The sequence below is a fragment of the Erythrolamprus reginae genome, chromosome 2 (genome assembly GCF_031021105.1).
Source record: "Erythrolamprus reginae isolate rEryReg1 chromosome 2, rEryReg1.hap1, whole genome shotgun sequence".
In the NCBI taxonomy this organism is placed as follows: domain Eukaryota; kingdom Metazoa; phylum Chordata; class Lepidosauria; order Squamata; family Dipsadidae; genus Erythrolamprus; species Erythrolamprus reginae.
Window position 1 is genome coordinate 218,961,180 of NC_091951.1, and position 17,507 is coordinate 218,978,686.

At 35.5% G+C, this 17,507-nt stretch overlaps 1 protein-coding gene across 2 annotated transcripts in view; it reads right to left on the bottom strand.

The window, feature by feature from the left end:
- LOC139161989 (uncharacterized) overlaps positions 1-17,507 on the bottom strand; it is a 77,229-nt gene that overhangs the window by 6,601 nt on the left and 53,121 nt on the right. For both annotated transcript variants that reach the window (XM_070741888.1, XM_070741886.1), the window contains 4 exons: positions 14,105-14,188; positions 9,761-9,844; positions 4,382-4,465; positions 40-123 (listed from right to left, as the gene is read on the bottom strand). In XM_070741888.1, the coding sequence (XP_070597989.1) occupies positions 40-123; positions 4,382-4,465; positions 9,761-9,844; positions 14,105-14,188 (336 nt within the window). The remainder of the gene's footprint in view (positions 1-39; positions 124-4,381; positions 4,466-9,760; positions 9,845-14,104; positions 14,189-17,507) is intronic.

The window sequence follows — 17,507 nt, forward strand, 5'->3', positions numbered from 1 at the left end:
CTGTTGTACTTTATTGGACAGTGATGCAACATTCCTCACCTTCACTTTTTTCTTTTCCCTCCAAGTTGCTTTGTTCAGTTGCATTAAGTGGATTTCTTTCTTCTTCTCGCAACTCAGATCTCTCTGTCAAATAAGAAAAGTAAAGCAAAATTGCTTAATCATCGAATCATACTTATTAATGACCTGCCTTGTGGATCGTCTTATTCTCTGAGGTGAGATCTGCCCCCACCCTTCTGACCTTCCATAAAAGCCTTAAGACCTGGCTCTGCCAGATGGGTTGGAGATCAAAATGGAAGCATCACACTGAAGGTGGTTGATGAATTAAGAGGCAATTCCATCTCCCCCTCCCTGCCCCCATGTATCCTAGACCCTCCCTCTCTATCTTTTAACTATGATTTTATTTTCCAGTGTAATTTCTATTTTTATTGTTTTAGAAATACAGTATATATCTTTAATTATTTTAACATAAGCCATCTGCAGTCACTTCAAATGAGATGGGTGATATGATGAGATGGATTACAATGTATTATTTTTACAATTTTGGTATACATAATTTAACCACTACTATCTCCTTTACATTTGACATCTGAACAAAAATAATTACCCAAATTTCTTATATAGTATTTAAAAAGACTGTTAGCCAATACACATTTTAGACTGTTCTTAATCTTAATCACATCTAATTAATTAGACCATAGCGCTTCAATTTTCTCCAAATCTCCTCCAAATCAATTTTCATGTATATTTTTAAACCTTCTTTTATAATAAAAATGCCCTTTAAAGGAAAGAAAAAAACATTAAAAAGGAGCAAAAAAATCTAATTACACCCAACAGTATTTAAATTAAATCCAATCCTTACCAATTTCAAGGGGTAAAAAAAAATAAAAAATACAACAAAATAAATAAAAAATATGTAGAGGGGAAAAAGCCCCAAATAATATATCCCTAATATCACCAAATTAATAAACCAAATTAATAAATCTAATTAAAAATAATTCCCTTTAATAGGTAAAATAAAAGATAAAAAGTAAAAATTAAAAAATTAAAGATTAAAGAAAAAAAGAAAGAAAAGAAAAGTAGGGAAAAGAAAAAACAAAAGCAAAAAAAAAAGAGAAAGGAAGAGAAACGAAGGGAAAGAAAAGAGAAGGAAAAAATTATCCTTCTCCTTTTCCTTGCATACATTCCATGTAGAACCCAATATAATTGTAATACGCTGCAGAATTTTATGGTTCAAAAGTAAACCAATAAAATCCTCCAACCTACTCTAATCCATATCACTGAAAACCCAATAAAACCCTCATAATTTCCTTCTCCCTTTATATCACTGAATACCCAGTGTAAACATCATACCCTATTCTAGTTATAAAGCTGCATGCCCAGTGGAATCATCGTGCCCTACACTAATTATGAGACTAAGTCCAATAGAATCATCATATCCTATTCACTGAAAACCCAGTGAAATCATACCTTAGAGTTAATAAATTCCTCCTGCCTAGTCCTTTTTATAAGAAAAAAACCATTAAAAAGCTTCATATCATATTCAAATTTAAACAACTGTAATTGCAATAAAAATTATTCCTTCTTTAAATCAGAGTAAATTATAACCTTTTATAAATTTACCAAAAACAAAATTTGAATTAATAACTCATAATCCACATTTTTTATTTTATTCCATGCTTCTGTAGTTCCAAAAATTCTATAATCAATATTTCTAATTATAATTATTCCCTTTTATTTAACAAATAAAGATCAACACATATAATCAACATTATTTTCTATTTCCATACCTTTTTCTTTTTATATTTTGTATCATAATTCAACCACTTATATAATTCCATAATCTTTGCTTATTCATAATAAAATCCTCTTAGCTATAAAATTCATTCTCACTATTATTTTCTTTTCTCTTCCTCTTCACCACCCCTCTCCTCCAAATAGTTAAAGCAAAAGCAATATTAACCAAATTAATCATTAATATTAATCATCCCTACTGAATTTTCAATTTCAATTTTCAATAACATTATTTCACTATTCCAAAATTTTACCCACAAAAGTAATTTTATAAATCCAATAATATCTTAATTGGACATTATTACATATGCAACTCAATTAATGTCTTACTCTTTCATTAATTCCTCTTCCATCAAAAGAAACTCTTCAATAGAATTTCAATACAATTTCCTTATAATAAAATCCAATTAGAATCCAATTAAAATGATAAATCCAATTAAAATTATAAATCTTCATTTAAGTGCTTTACATCAATACATAATTATCCATACATTTATTCTTATAAGTATATGTTGTGGTTGGCTCTGGGCCAGTTCCTGCTCCGAGGACTGTGAGTGTTGGTTTGGGAGAATCCTCCCGTTATCAGAGACCAGTTTTGCTGCCAACAGCTTCGGACACTGAGGATTCTGTGTCAGGGGCAGATTCTGGGAGTGAAGCAGGATCGGATGATGAGATAGTTACAGGCAGCCTATTAACTAATGACCCCATTAGTGAATCATCATTAGATTCAGAGGAAGAAGGATTCATAGATGCTCACAGGCACAGGTTTATGACGAGAAGGGAACAACTGCACAAGTATTATAGAAAATAAGGGAGAACACTGGTGGCTGGGGCAATTAGGCTAATGGGGCTGCTGATGAATTGCCAGCGTCGCTGCCTCTCGGTGTGGGAGATTATCCGTTTGGTGAGAGACGAGTGCTGTTTGATTTTGGACGGCTTCAGGATTTTACCAGGACTCTTTGACTATTTCACAGTTAAGTACAGCTTCGGGACTCTTGAAGGGGTGGTGGTGGCTGTGATGTCTTCACAGCTGCCTTTATCTGCTCTGCTTTTGTTTTTGCTTTTCACAGCATTCCAGGCTTGTGGTTTGTGGGAGAGCACTTTGGCTGATTAAAGTGTGTGTGTGTACAATATTTTTCTGTTGATAAACTGACTCTTTGTTTACTTTACAACAGTGTGTGCGTTTGAATTTATACTTCAGACTTAATTGGGGCTCGTAACATGAAGCCCGGCATAACAATATATATATATAACTTTGTCATAATTTTAATCTTCTTCTTTAAAAGTACTATTAATATCCATATTTCCATTTCATATTCCTTGATCCACATTTGCCAAGATATATCCTTCAGGCTTTATCCATTGAATTCTTCAGACTTTTCAGATGGAAAAAATTATTCTTTTCTTTTCAGATGGAAAAATTTATTCTTTTCTTTTCAGATGGAAAAATTTATTCTTTTTACAGATATATAACCATGTCTTAATCAACCATATGTCTTCTCTCCTAAATTCCCTTGTTCCAAAGCGAAGCTGACAACATCCTTTCTTCATAAGTATAAATACATAATAAATGCAATCTATCATTCCAGCAAAAACAGATAAAGGACCATCTGGTACGAATGTAAATAAAAAAACTCCTTGCAATAACTCCTCTGACCAAAAGGTGGCAATAGATTGTCACAGTTAGTAATTCTCCTCAGTTGTTGCCAAGGGAGGTGACATCATCAAAAGAAAAAAATACCTTAATAAGCCAAATAGAATCCGTATAAAATCCAAATTCAAGCTTCAAATCTTTAAAATCTTTAAATCTCCTCAAAGAAAAAGAAAAATAATTTTGGGCAATTTGCTGTGACTTTAAAACTTTCTGCTAAATGCCCCGTTGCCGATCAGCTGCTTCCACTCTGACTACAGGCTTTTCTGCTTTCATAAGTAAAAAAAAAAATTAAAAGTCCGTTTTGAATGTCTTTTTGGCTCTCCGCACTCACCAGCACGTTGCTTAATCGTTCTTCACCTCACTAATGCTTGAAAATCACCCTCTTTCCAGATGTTACCGCTCTTCTTCAATCTTTGCGTTGTGTTGTCTTCCATGGCTAGTGTTGGCTCAGGCATGGCAGCCTGGCCGACCTCACGCTACCGCCGGCACGAGACTAGGCCGATTCATCTGGCGCGGTATGCAACCCCAGACCAGACCCCTGGTAGCATCCCGTGCAACTCCTCCCCTTCAGGGAGGATCAGGCCCGGTTCAAAAGAACTAGAATACCCAGACGGTGGGGATTTGGAGATATCTCTTAGAAGCAAGGTAGCTCCATGCTGCTGCGGCCATTTGACCCCACCCCTCTTCACAAAGTAATTTCCAATATTTGGGAAACTGTCACAAGGAAGAGGGGAATAATCTTTTCTCCAAAAACCTGACGGCAAGACAAGAAGTAACAGATGGAAACTAAGAAGAGACTGGACAGTCATTTGTCTGGAAAGATACAGGGTCTCCTGCCTGGATTAGATAACTTCCAATATCCCATCCAACTCTGCAATTCTGTATTCACTCTCTTTTCTGTTGTACTTTATTGGACAGTGATGCAACATTCCTCACCTTCACTTTTTTCTTTTCCCTCCAAGTTGCTTTGTTCAGTTGCATTAAGTGGATTTCTTTCTTCTTCTCGCAACTCAGATCTCTCTGTCAAATAAGAAAAGTAAAGCAAAATTGCTTAATCATCGAATCATACTTATTAATGACCTGCCTTGTGGATCGTCTTATTCTCTGAGGTGAGATCTGCCCCCACCCTTCTGACCTTCCATAAAGGCCTTAAGACCTGGCTCTGCCAGATGGGTTGGAGATCAAAATGGAAGCATCACACTGAAGGTGGTTGATGAATTAAGAGGCAATTCCATCTCCCCCTCCCTGCCCCCATGTATCCTAGACCCTCCCTCTCTATCTTTTAACTATGATTTTATTTTCCAGTGTAATTTCTATTTTTATTGTTTTAGAAATACAGTATATATCTTTAATTATTTTAACATAAGCCATCTGCAGTCACTTCAAATGAGATGGGTGACATGATGAGATGGATTACAATGTATTATTTTTACAATTTTGGTATACATAATTTAACCACTACTATCTCCTTTACATTTGACATCTGAACAAAAATAATTACCCAAATTTCTTATATAGTATTTAAAAAGACTGTTAGCCAATACACATTTTAGACTGTTCTTAATCTTAATCACATCTAATTAATTAGACCATTAGAGATTTCTCCAAATCTCCTCCAAATCAATTTTCATGTATATTTTTAAACCTTCTTTTATAATAAAAATGCCCTTTAAAGGAAAGAAAAAAACATTAAAAAGGAGCAAAAAAATCTAATTACACCCAACAGTATTTAAATTAAATCCAATCCTTACCAATTTCAAGGGGTAAAAAAAAATAAAAAATACAACAAAATAAATAAAAAATATGTAGAGGGGGAAAAGCCCCAAATAATATATCTCTAATATCACCAAATTAATAAACCAAATTAATAAATCTAATTAAAAATAATTCCCTTTAATAGGTAAAATAAAAGATAAAAAGTAAAAATTAAAAAATTAAAGATTAAAGAAAAAAAGAAAGAAAAGAAAAGTAGGGAAAAGAAAAAACAAAAGCAAAAAAAAGAGAGAAAGGAAGAGAAAAGAAGGGAAAGAAAAGAGAAGGAAAAAATTATCCTTCTCCTTTACCTTGCATACATTCCATGTAGAACCCAATATAATTGTAATACGCTGCAGAATTTTATGGTTCAAAAGTAAACCAATAAAATCCTCCAACCTACTCTAATCCATATCACTGAAAACCCAATAAAACCCTCATAATTTCCTTCTCCCTTTATATCACTGAATACCCAGTGTAAACATCATACCCTATTCTACTTATAAAGCTGCATGCCCAGTGGAATCATCGTGCCCTACACTAATTATGAGACTAAGTCCAATAGAATCATCATATCCTATTCACTGAAAACCCAGTGAAATCATACCTTAGAGTTAATAAATTCCTCCTGCCTAGTCCTTTTTATAAGAAAAAAACCATTAAAAAGCTTCATATCATATTCAAATTTAAACAACTGTAATTGCAATAAAAATTATTCCTTCTTTAAATCAGAGTAAATTATAACCTTTTATAAATTTACCAAAAACAAAATTTGAATTAATAACTCATAATCCACATTTTTTATTTTATTCCATGCTTCTGTAGTTCCAAAAATTCTATAATCAATATTTCTAATTATAATTACAGTGATCCCCCGTTTATTGCGTCCCCAACCATTGCGAACAGGGTACTTCGCTATTTTTCAACCCGGAAGTCAAAAATACCATCTACGCATGCGTGCCGGGCACGCATGCGTAGATGGCAGCGGCTTCCCTGGGTCTTCCCCCTCTTGCTGGCGTCAGCGAGGAGTTTCCCCACCGCCCACGCAAACGCCTCGCTGCCGCCCGCCCTTCGCCCGCCCACGCCGTTCATTCTCGCCGCTTTCGAGCTGAATCCGGGAGCAAATTCGCTCCTGGATTCAGCTCGAAATCGGCGAGAATGAACGGCGTGGAAAAGGCGTTCCTTGCCGTTCATTCTCGCCGCTTTCGAGCTGAATCCGGGAGCGAATTCGCTCCTGGATTCAGCTCGAAATCGGCGAGAATGAACGGCGTGGAAAAGGCGTTCCTTGCCGTTCGTTCTCGCCGCTTTCGAGCTGAATCCAGGAGCGAATTCGCTCCCGGATTCAGCTCGAAAGCGGCGAGAACGAACGGCAAGGAACGCCTTTTCCACGCCGTTCATTCTCGCCGCTTTCGAGCTGAATCCAGGAGCGAATTCGCTCCCGGATTCAGCTCGAAATCGGCGAGAATGAACGGCGTGGAAAAGGCGTTCCTTGCCGTTCGTTCTCGCCGCTTTCGAGCTGAATCCGGGAGCGAATTCGCTCCTGGATTCAGCTCGAAATCGGCGAGAATGAACGGCGTGGAAAAGGCGTTCCTTGCCGTTCGTTCTCGCCGCTTTCGAGCTGAATCCAGGAGCGAATTCGCTCCCGGATTCAGCTCGAAAGCGGCGAGAGCCAGCGCCCCCCGGACCCCCAACCCGGGTTTGGGGGGCTGCTAGGAAGCCCTCCATGCCGGCGGCAAACAGCCGCGCCGCCCCCAATCTTCGGCTCCTCGCTAGCGCTGTGGGAATAAAAACACAATCTGCACATGCGCAGAAGGTGTTTTTACTTCCGCATCGCTACTTCGCGAAAACCCGCTCGTTGCGGGGGCTCCTGGAACGGAACCCTCGCAACGAGCGGGGGATCACTGTATTCCCTTTTATTTAACAAATAAAGATCAACACATATAATCAACATTATTTTCTATTTCCATACCTTTTTCTTTTTATATTTTGTATCATAATTCAACCACTTATATAATTCCATAATCTTTGCTTATTCATAATAAAATCCTCTTAGCTATAAAATTCATTCTCACTATTATTTTCTTTTCTCTTCCTCTTCACCACCCCTCTCCTCCAAATAGTTAAAGCAAAAGCAATATTAACCAAATTAATCATTAATATTAATCATCCCTACTGAATTTTCAATTTCAATTTTCAATAACATTATTTCACTATTCCAAAATTTTACCCACAAAAGTAATTTTATAAATCCAATAATATCTTAATTGGACATTATTACATATGCAACTCAATTAATGTCTTACTCTTTCATTAATTCCTCTTCCATCAAAAGAAACTCTTCAATAGAATTTCAATACAATTTCCTTATAATAAAATCCAATTAGAATCCAATTAAAATGATAAATCCAATTAAAATTATAAACCTTCATTTAAGTGCTTTACATCAATACATAATTATCCATACATTTATTCTTATAAGTATATGTTGTGGTTGGCTCTGGGCCAGTTCCTGCTCCGAGGACCGTGAGTGTTGGTTTGGGAGAATCCTCCCGTTATCAGAGACCAGTTTTGCTGCCAACAGCTTCGGACACTGAGGATTCTGTGTCAGGGGCAGATTCTGGGAGTGAAGCAGGATCGGATGATGAGATAGTTACAGGCAGCCTATTAGCTAATGACCCCATTAGTGAATCATCATTAGATTCAGAGGAAGAAGGATTCATAGATGCTCACAGGCACAGGTTTATGACGAGAAGGGAACAACTGCACAAGTATTATAGAAAATAAGGGAGAACACTGGTGGCTGGGGCAATTAGGCTAATGGGGCTGCTGATGAATTGCCAGCGTCGCTGCCTCTCGGTGTGGGAGATTATCCGTTTGGTGAGAGACGAGTGCTGTTTGATTTTGGACGGCTTCAGGATTTTACCAGGACTCTTTGACTATTTCACAGTTAAGTACAGCTTCGGGACTCTTGAAGGGGTGGTGGTGGCTGTGATGTCTTCACAGCTGCCTTTATCTGCTCTGCTTTTGTTTTTGCTTTTCACAGCATTCCAGGCTTGTGGTTTGTGGGAGAGCACTTTGGCTGATTAAAGTGTGTGTGTGTACAATATTTTTCTGTTGATAAACTGACTCTTTGTTTACTTTACAACAGTGTGTGCGTTTGAATTTATACTTCAGACTTAATTGGGGCTCGTAACATGAAGCCCGGTATAACAATATATATATATAACTTTGTCATAATTTTAATCTTCTTCTTTAAAAGTACTATTAATATCCATATTTCCATTTCATATTCCTTGATCCACATTTGCCAAGATATATCCTTCAGGCTTTGTCCATTGAATTCTTCAGACTTTTCAGATGGAAAAAATTATTCTTTTCTTTTCAGATGGAAAAATTTATTCTTTTCTTTTCAGATGGAAAAATTTATTCTTTTTACAGATATATAACCATGTCTTAATCAACCATATGTCTTCTCTCCTAAATTCCCTTGTTCCAAAGCGAAGCTGACAACATCCTTTCTTCATAAGTATAAATACATAATAAATGCAATCTATCATTCCAGCAAAAACAGATAAAGGACCATCTGGTATGAATGTAAATAAAAAAACTCCTTGCAATAACTCCTCTGACCAAAAGGTGGCAGTAGATTGTCACAGTTAGTAATTCTCCTCAGTTGTTGCCAAGGGAAGTGACATCATCAAAAGAAAAAAATACCTTAATAAGCCAAATAGAATCCGTATAAAATCCAAATTCAAGCTTCAAATCTTTAAAATCTTTAAATCTCCTCAAAGAAAAAGAAAAATAATTTTGGGCAATTTGCTGTGACTTTAAAACTTTCTGCTAAATGCCCCGTTGCCGATCAGCTGCTTCCACTCTGACTACAGGCTTTTCTGCTTTCATAAGTAAAAAAAAAAATTAAAAGTCCGTTTTGAATGTCTTTTTGGCTCTCCGCACTCACCAGCACGTTGCTTAATCGTTCTTCACCTCACTAATGCTTGAAAATCACCCTCTTTCCAGATGTTACCGCTCTTCTTCAATCTTTGCGTTGTGTTGTCTTCCATGGCTAGTGTTGGCTCAGGCATGGCAGCCTGGCCGACCTCACGCTACCGCCGGCACGAGACTAGGCCGATTCATCTGGCGGGGTATGCAACCCCAGACCAGACCCCTGGTAGCATCCCGTGCAACTCCTCCCCTTCATGGAGGATCAGGCCCGGTTCAAAAGAACTAGAATACCCGGACGGTGGGGATTTGGCGATATCTCTTAGAAGCAAGGTAGCTCCATGCTGCTGCGGCCATTTGACCCCACCCCTCTTCACAAAGTAATTTCCAATATTTGGGAAACTGTCACAAGGAAGAGGGGAATAATCTTTTCTCCAAAAACCTGACGGCAAGACAAGAAGTAACAGATGGAAACTAAGAAGAGACTGGACAGTCATTTGTCTGGAAAGATATAGGGTCTCCTGCCTGGATTAGATAACTTCCAATATCCCATCCAACTCTGCAATTCTGTATTCACTCTCTTTTCTGTTGTACTTTATTGGACAGTGATGCAACATTCCTCACCTTCACTTTTTTCTTTTCCCTCCAAGTTGCTTTGTTCAGTTGCATTAAGTGGATTTCTTTCTTCTTCTCGCAACTCAGATCTCTCTGTCAAATAAGAAAAGTAAAGCAAAATTGCTTAATCATCGAATCATACTTATTAATGACCTGCCTTGTGGATCGTCTTATTCTCTGAGGTGAGATCTGCCCCCACCCTTCTGACCTTCCATAAAGGCCTTAAGACCTGGCTCTGCCAGATGGGTTGGAGATCAAAATGGAAGCATCACACTGAAGGTGGTTGATGAATTAAGAGGCAATTCCATCTCCCCCTCCCTGCCCCCATGTATCCTAGACCCTCCCTCTCTATCTTTTAACTATGATTTTATTTTCCAGTGTAATTTCTATTTTTATTGTTTTAGAAATACAGTATATATCTTTAATTATTTTAACATAAGCCATCTGCAGTCACTTCAAATGAGATGGGTGACATGATGAGATGGATTACAATGTATTATTTTTACAATTTTGGTATACATAATTTAACCACTACTATCTCCTTTACATTTGACATCTGAACAAAAATAATTACCCAAATTTCTTATATAGTATTTAAAAAGACTGTTAGCCAATACACATTTTAGACTGTTCTTAATCTTAATCACATCTAATTAATTAGACCATAGCGCTTCAATTTTCTCCAAATCTCCTCCAAATCAATTTTCATGTATATTTTTAAACCTTCTTTTATAATAAAAATGCCCTTTAAAGGAAAGAAAAAAACATTAAAAAGGAGCAAAAAAATCTAATTACACCCAACAGTATTTAAATTAAATCCAATCCTTACCAATTTCAAGGGGTAAAAAAAAATTAAAAATACAACAAAATAAATAAAAAATATGTAGAGGGGAAAAAGCCCCAAATAATATATCCCTAATATCACCAAATTAATAAACCAAATTAATAAATCTAATTAAAAATAATTCCCTTTAATAGGTAAAATAAAAGATAAAAAGTAAAAATTAAAAAATTAAAGATTAAAGAAAAAAAGAAAGAAAAGAAAAGTAGGGAAAAGAAAAAACAAAAGCAAAAAAAAAAGAGAAAGGAAGAGAAAAGAAGGGAAAGAAAAGAGAAGGAAAAAATTATCCTTCTCCTTTTCCTTGCATACATTCCATGTAGAACCCAATATAATTGTAATACGCTGCAGAATTTTATGGTTCAAAAGTAAACCAATAAAATCCTCCAACCTACTCTAATCCATATCACTGAAAACCCAATAAAACCCTCATAATTTCCTTCTCCCTTTATATCACTGAATACCCAGTGTAAACATCATACCCTATTCTAGTTATAAAGCTGCATGCCCAGTGGAATCATCGTGCCCTACACTAATTATGAGACTTTAAGTCCAATAGAATCATCATATCCTATTCACTGAAAACCCAGTGAAATCATACCTTAGAGTTAATAAATTCCTCCTGCCTAGTCCTTTTTATAAGAAAAAAACCATTAAAAAGCTTCATATCATATTCAAATTTAAACAACTGTAATTGCAATAAAAATTATTCCTTCTTTAAATCAGAGTAAATTATAACCTTTTATAAATTTACCAAAAACAAAATTTGAATTAATAACTCATAATCCACATTTTTAATTTTATTCCGTGCTTCTGTAGTTCCAAAAATTCTATAATCAATATTTCTAATTATAATTATTCCCTTTTATTTAACAAATAAAGATCAACACATATAATCAACATTATTTTCTATTTCCATACTTTTTTCTTTTTATATTTTGTATCATAATTCAACCACTTATATAATTCCATAATCTTTGCTTATTCATAATAAAATCCTCTTAGCTATAAAATTCATTCTCACTATTATTTTCTTTTCTCTTCCTCTTCACCACCCCTCTCCTCCAAATAGTTAAAGCAAAAGCAATATTAACCAAATTAATCATTAATATTAATCATCCCTACTGAATTTTCAATTTCAATTTTCAATAACATTATTTCACTATTCCAAAATTTTACCCACAAAAGTAATTTTATAAATCCAATAATATCTTAATTGGACATTATTACATATGCAACTCAATTAATGTCTTACTCTTTCATTAATTCCTCTTCCATCAAAAGAAACTCTTCAATAGAATTTCAATACAATTTCCTTATAATAAAATCCAATTAGAATCCAATTAAAATGATAAATCCAATTAAAATTATAAATCTTCATTTAAGTGCTTTACATCAATACATAATTATCCATACATTTATTCTTATAAGTATATGTTGTGGTTGGCTCTGGGCCAGTTCCTGCTCCGAGGACTGTGAGTGTTGGTTTGGGAGAATCCTCCCGTTATCAGAGACCAGTTTTGCTGCCAACAGCTTCGGACACTGAGGATTCTGTGTCAGGGGCAGATTCTGGGAGTGAAGCAGGATCGGATGATGAGATAGTTACAGGCAGCCCATTAGCTAATGACCCCATTAGTGAATCATCATTAGATTCAGAGGAAGAAGGATTCATAGATGCTCACAGGCACAGGTTTATGACGAGAAGGGAACAACTGCACAAGTATTATAGAAAATAAGGGAGAACACTGGTGGCTGGGGCAATTAGGCTAATGGGGCTGCTGATGAATTGCCAGCGTCGCTGCCTCTCGGTGTGGGAGATTATCCGTTTGGTGAGAGACGAGTGCTGTTTGATTTTGGACGGCTTCAGGATTTTACCAGGACTCTTTGACTATTTCACAGTTAAGTACAGCTTCGGGACTCTTGAAGGGGTGGTGGTGGCTGTGATGTCTTCACAGCTGCCTTTATCTGCTCTGCTTTTGTTTTTGCTTTTCACAGCATTCCAGGCTTGTGGTTTGTGGGAGAGCACTTTGGCTGATTAAAGTGTGTGTGTGTACAATATTTTTCTGTTGATAAACTGACTCTTTGTTTACTTTACAACAGTGTGTGCGTTTGAATTTATACTTCAGACTTAATTGGGGCTCGTAACATGAAGCCCGGCATAACAATATATATATATAACTTTGTCATAATTTTAATCTTCTTCTTTAAAAGTACTATTAATATCCATATTTCCATTTCATATTCCTTGATCCACATTTGCCAAGATATATCCTTCAGGCTTTATCCATTGAATTCTTCAGACTTTTCAGATGGAAAAAATTATTCTTTTCTTTTCAGATGGAAAAATTTATTCTTTTCTTTTCAGATGGAAAAATTTATTCTTTTTACAGATATATAACCATGTCTTAATCAACCATATGTCTTCTCTCCTAAATTCCCTTGTTCCAAAGCGAAGCTGACAACATCCTTTCTTCATAAGTATAAATACATAATAAATGCAATCTATCATTCCAGCAAAAACAGATAAAGGACCATCTGGTACGAATGTAAATAAAAAAACTCCTTGCAATAACTCCTCTGACCAAAAGGTGGCAGTAGATTGTCACAGTTAGTAATTCTCCTCAGTTGTTGCCAAGGGAAGTGACATCATCAAAAGAAAAAAATACCTTAATAAGCCAAATAGAATCCGTATAAAATCCAAATTCAAGCTTCAAATCTTTAAAATCTTTAAATCTCCTCAAAGAAAAAGAAAAATAATTTTGGGCAATTTGCTGTGACTTTAAAACTTTCTGCTAAATGCCCCGTTGCCGATCAGCTGCTTCCACTCTGACTACAGGCTTTTCTGCTTTCATAAGTAAAAAAAAAAATTAAAAGTCCGTTTTGAATGTCTTTTTGGCTCTCCGCACTCACCAGCACGTTGCTTAATCGTTCTTCACCTCACTAATGCTTGAAAATCACCCTCTTTCCAGATGTTACCGCTCTTCTTCAATCTTTGCGTTGTGTTGTCTTCCATGGCTAGTGTTGGCTCAGGCATGGCAGCCTGGCCGACCTCACGCTACCGCCGGCACGAGACTAGGCCGATTCATCTGGCGGGGTATGCAACCCCAGACCAGACCCCTGGTAGCATCCCGTGCAACTCCTCCCCTTCAGGGAGGATCAGGCCCGGTTCAAAAGAACTAGAATACCCGGACGGTGGGGATTTGGAGATATCTCTTAGAAGCAAGGTAGCTCCATGCTGCTGCGGCCATTTGACCCCACCCCTCTTCACAAAGTAATTTCCAATATTTGGGAAACTGTCACAAGGAAGAGGGGAATAATCTTTTCTCCAAAAACCTGACGGCAAGACAAGAAGTAACAGATGGAAACTAAGAAGAGACTGGACAGTCATTTGTCTGGAAAGATATAGGGTCTCCTGCCTGGATTAGATAACTTCCAATATCCCATCCAACTCTGCAATTCTGTATTCACTCTCTTTTCTGTTGTACTTTATTGGACAGTGATGCAACATTCCTCACCTTCACTTTTTTCTTTTCCCTCCAAGTTGCTTTGTTCAGGTGCATTAAGTGGATTTCTTTCTTCTTCTCGCAACTCAGATCTCTCTGTCAAATAAGAAAAGTAAAGCAAAATTGCTTAATCATCGAATCATACTTATTAATGACCTGCCTTGTGGATCGTCTTATTCTCTGAGGTGAGATCTGCCCCCACCCTTCTGACCTTCCATAAAGGCCTTAAGACCTGGCTCTGCCAGATGGGTTGGAGATCAAAATGGAAGCATCACACTGAAGGTGGTTGATGAATTAAGAGGCAATTCCATCTCCCCCTCCCTGCCCCCATGTATCCTAGACCCTCCCTCTCTATCTTTTAACTATGATTTTATTTTCCAGTGTAATTTCTATTTTTATTGTTTTAGAAATACAGTATATATCTTTAATTATTTTAACATAAGCCATCTGCAGTCACTTCAAATGAGATGGGTGACATGATGAGATGGATTACAATGTATTATTTTTACAATTTTGGTATACATAATTTAACCACTACTATCTCCTTTACATTTGACATCTGAACAAAAATAATTACCCAAATTTCTTATATAGTATTTAAAAAGACTGTTAGCCAATACACATTTTAGACTGTTCTTAATCTTAATCACATCTAATTAATTAGACCATAGCGCTTCAATTTTCTCCAAATCTCCTCCAAATCAATTTTCATGTATATTTTTAAACCTTCTTTTATAATAAAAATGCCCTTTAAAGGAAAGAAAAAAACATTAAAAAGGAGCAAAAAAATCTAATTACACCCAACAGTATTTAAATTAAATCCAATCCTTACCAATTTCAAGGGGTAAAAAAAAATTAAAAATACAACAAAATAAATAAAAAATATGTAGAGGGGAAAAAGCCCCAAATAATATATCCCTAATATCACCAAATTAATAAACCAAATTAATAAATCTAATTAAAAATAATTCCCTTTAATAGGTAAAATAAAAGATAAAAAGTAAAAATTAAAAAATTAAAGATTAAAGAAAAAAAGAAAGAAAAGAAAAGTAGGGAAAAGAAAAAACAAAAGCAAAAAAAAAAAGAGAAAGGAAGAGAAAAGAAGGGAAAGAAAAGAGAAGGAAAAAATTATCCTTCTCCTTTTCCTTGCATACATTCCATGTAGAACCCAATATAATTGTAATACGCTGCAGAATTTTATGGTTCAAAAGTAAACCAATAAAATCCTCCAACCTACTCTAATCCATATCACTGAAAACCCAATAAAACCCTCATAATTTCCTTCTCCCTTTATATCACTGAATACCCAGTGTAAACATCATACCCTATTCTAGTTATAAAGCTGCATGCCCAGTGGAATCATCGTGCCCTACACTAATTATGAGACTTTAAGTCCAATAGAATCATCATATCCTATTCACTGAAAACCCAGTGAAATCATACCTTAGAGTTAATAAATTCCTCCTGCCTAGTCCTTTTTATAAGAAAAAAACCATTAAAAAGCTTCATATCATATTCAAATTTAAACAACTGTAATTGCAATAAAAATTATTCCTTCTTTAAATCAGAGTAAATTATAACCTTTTATAAATTTACCAAAAACAAAATTTGAATTAATAACTCATAATCCACATTTTTAATTTTATTCCGTGCTTCTGTAGTTCCAAAAATTCTATAATCAATATTTCTAATTATAATTATTCCCTTTTATTTAACAAATAAAGATCAACACATATAATCAACATTATTTTCTATTTCCATACTTTTTTCTTTTTATATTTTGTATCATAATTCAACCACTTATATAATTCCATAATCTTTGCTTATTCATAATAAAATCCTCTTAGCTATAAAATTCATTCTCACTATTATTTTCTTTTCTCTTCCTCTTCACCACCCCTCTCCTCCAAATAGTTAAAGCAAAAGCAATATTAACCAAATTAATCATTAATATTAATCATCCCTACTGAATTTTCAATTTCAATTTTCAATAACATTATTTCACTATTCCAAAATTTTACCCACAAAAGTAATTTTATAAATCCAATAATATCTTAATTGGACATTATTACATATGCAACTCAATTAATGTCTTACTCTTTCATTAATTCCTCTTCCATCAAAAGAAACTCTTCAATAGAATTTCAATACAATTTCCTTATAATAAAATCCAATTAGAATCCAATTAAAATGATAAATCCAATTAAAATTATAAATCTTCATTTAAGTGCTTTACATCAATACATAATTATCCATACATTTATTCTTATAAGTATATGTTGTGGTTGGCTCTGGGCCAGTTCCTGCTCCGAGGACTGTGAGTGTTGGTTTGGGAGAATCCTCCCGTTATCAGAGACCAGTTTTGCTGCCAACAGCTTCGGACACTGAGGATTCTGTGTCAGGGGCAGATTCTGGGAGTGAAGCAGGATCGGATGATGAGATAGTTACAGGCAGCCCATTAGCTAATGACCCCATTAGTGAATCATCATTAGATTCAGAGGAAGAAGGATTCATAGATGCTCACAGGCACAGGTTTATGACGAGAAGGGAACAACTGCACAAGTATTATAGAAAATAAGGGAGAACACTGGTGGCTGGGGCAATTAGGCTAATGGGGCTGCTGATGAATTGCCAGCGTCGCTGCCTCTCGGTGTGGGAGATTATCCGTTTGGTGAGAGACGAGTGCTGTTTGATTTTGGACGGCTTCAGGATTTTACCAGGACTCTTTGACTATTTCACAGTTAAGTACAGCTTCGGGACTCTTGAAGGGGTGGTGGTGGCTGTGATGTCTTCACAGCTGCCTTTATCTGCTCTGCTTTTGTTTTTGCTTTTCACAGCATTCCAGGCTTGTGGTTTGTGGGAGAGCACTTTGGCTGATTAAAGTGTGTGTGTGTACAATATTTTTCTGTTGATAAACTGACTCTTTGTTTACTTTACAACAGTGTGTGCGTTTGAATTTATACTTCAGACTTAATTGGGGCTCGTAACATGAAGCCCGGCATAACAATATATATATATAACTTTGTCATAATTTTAATCTTCTTCTTTAAAAGTACTATTAATATCCATATTTCCATTTCATATTCCTTGATCCACATTTGCCAAGATATATCCTTCAGGCTTTATCCATTGAATTCTTCAGACTTTTCAGATGGAAAAAATTATTCTTTTCTTTTCAGATGGAAAAATTTATTCTTTTCTTTTCAGATGGAAAAATTTATTCTTTTTACAGATATATAACCATGTCTTAATCAACCATATGTCTTCTCTCCTAAATTCCCTTGTTCCAAAGCGAAGCTGACAACATCCTTTCTTCATAAGTATAAATACATAATAAATGCAATCTATCATTCCAGCAAAAACAGATAAAGGACCATCTGGTACGAATGTAAATAAAAAAACTCCTTGCAATAAC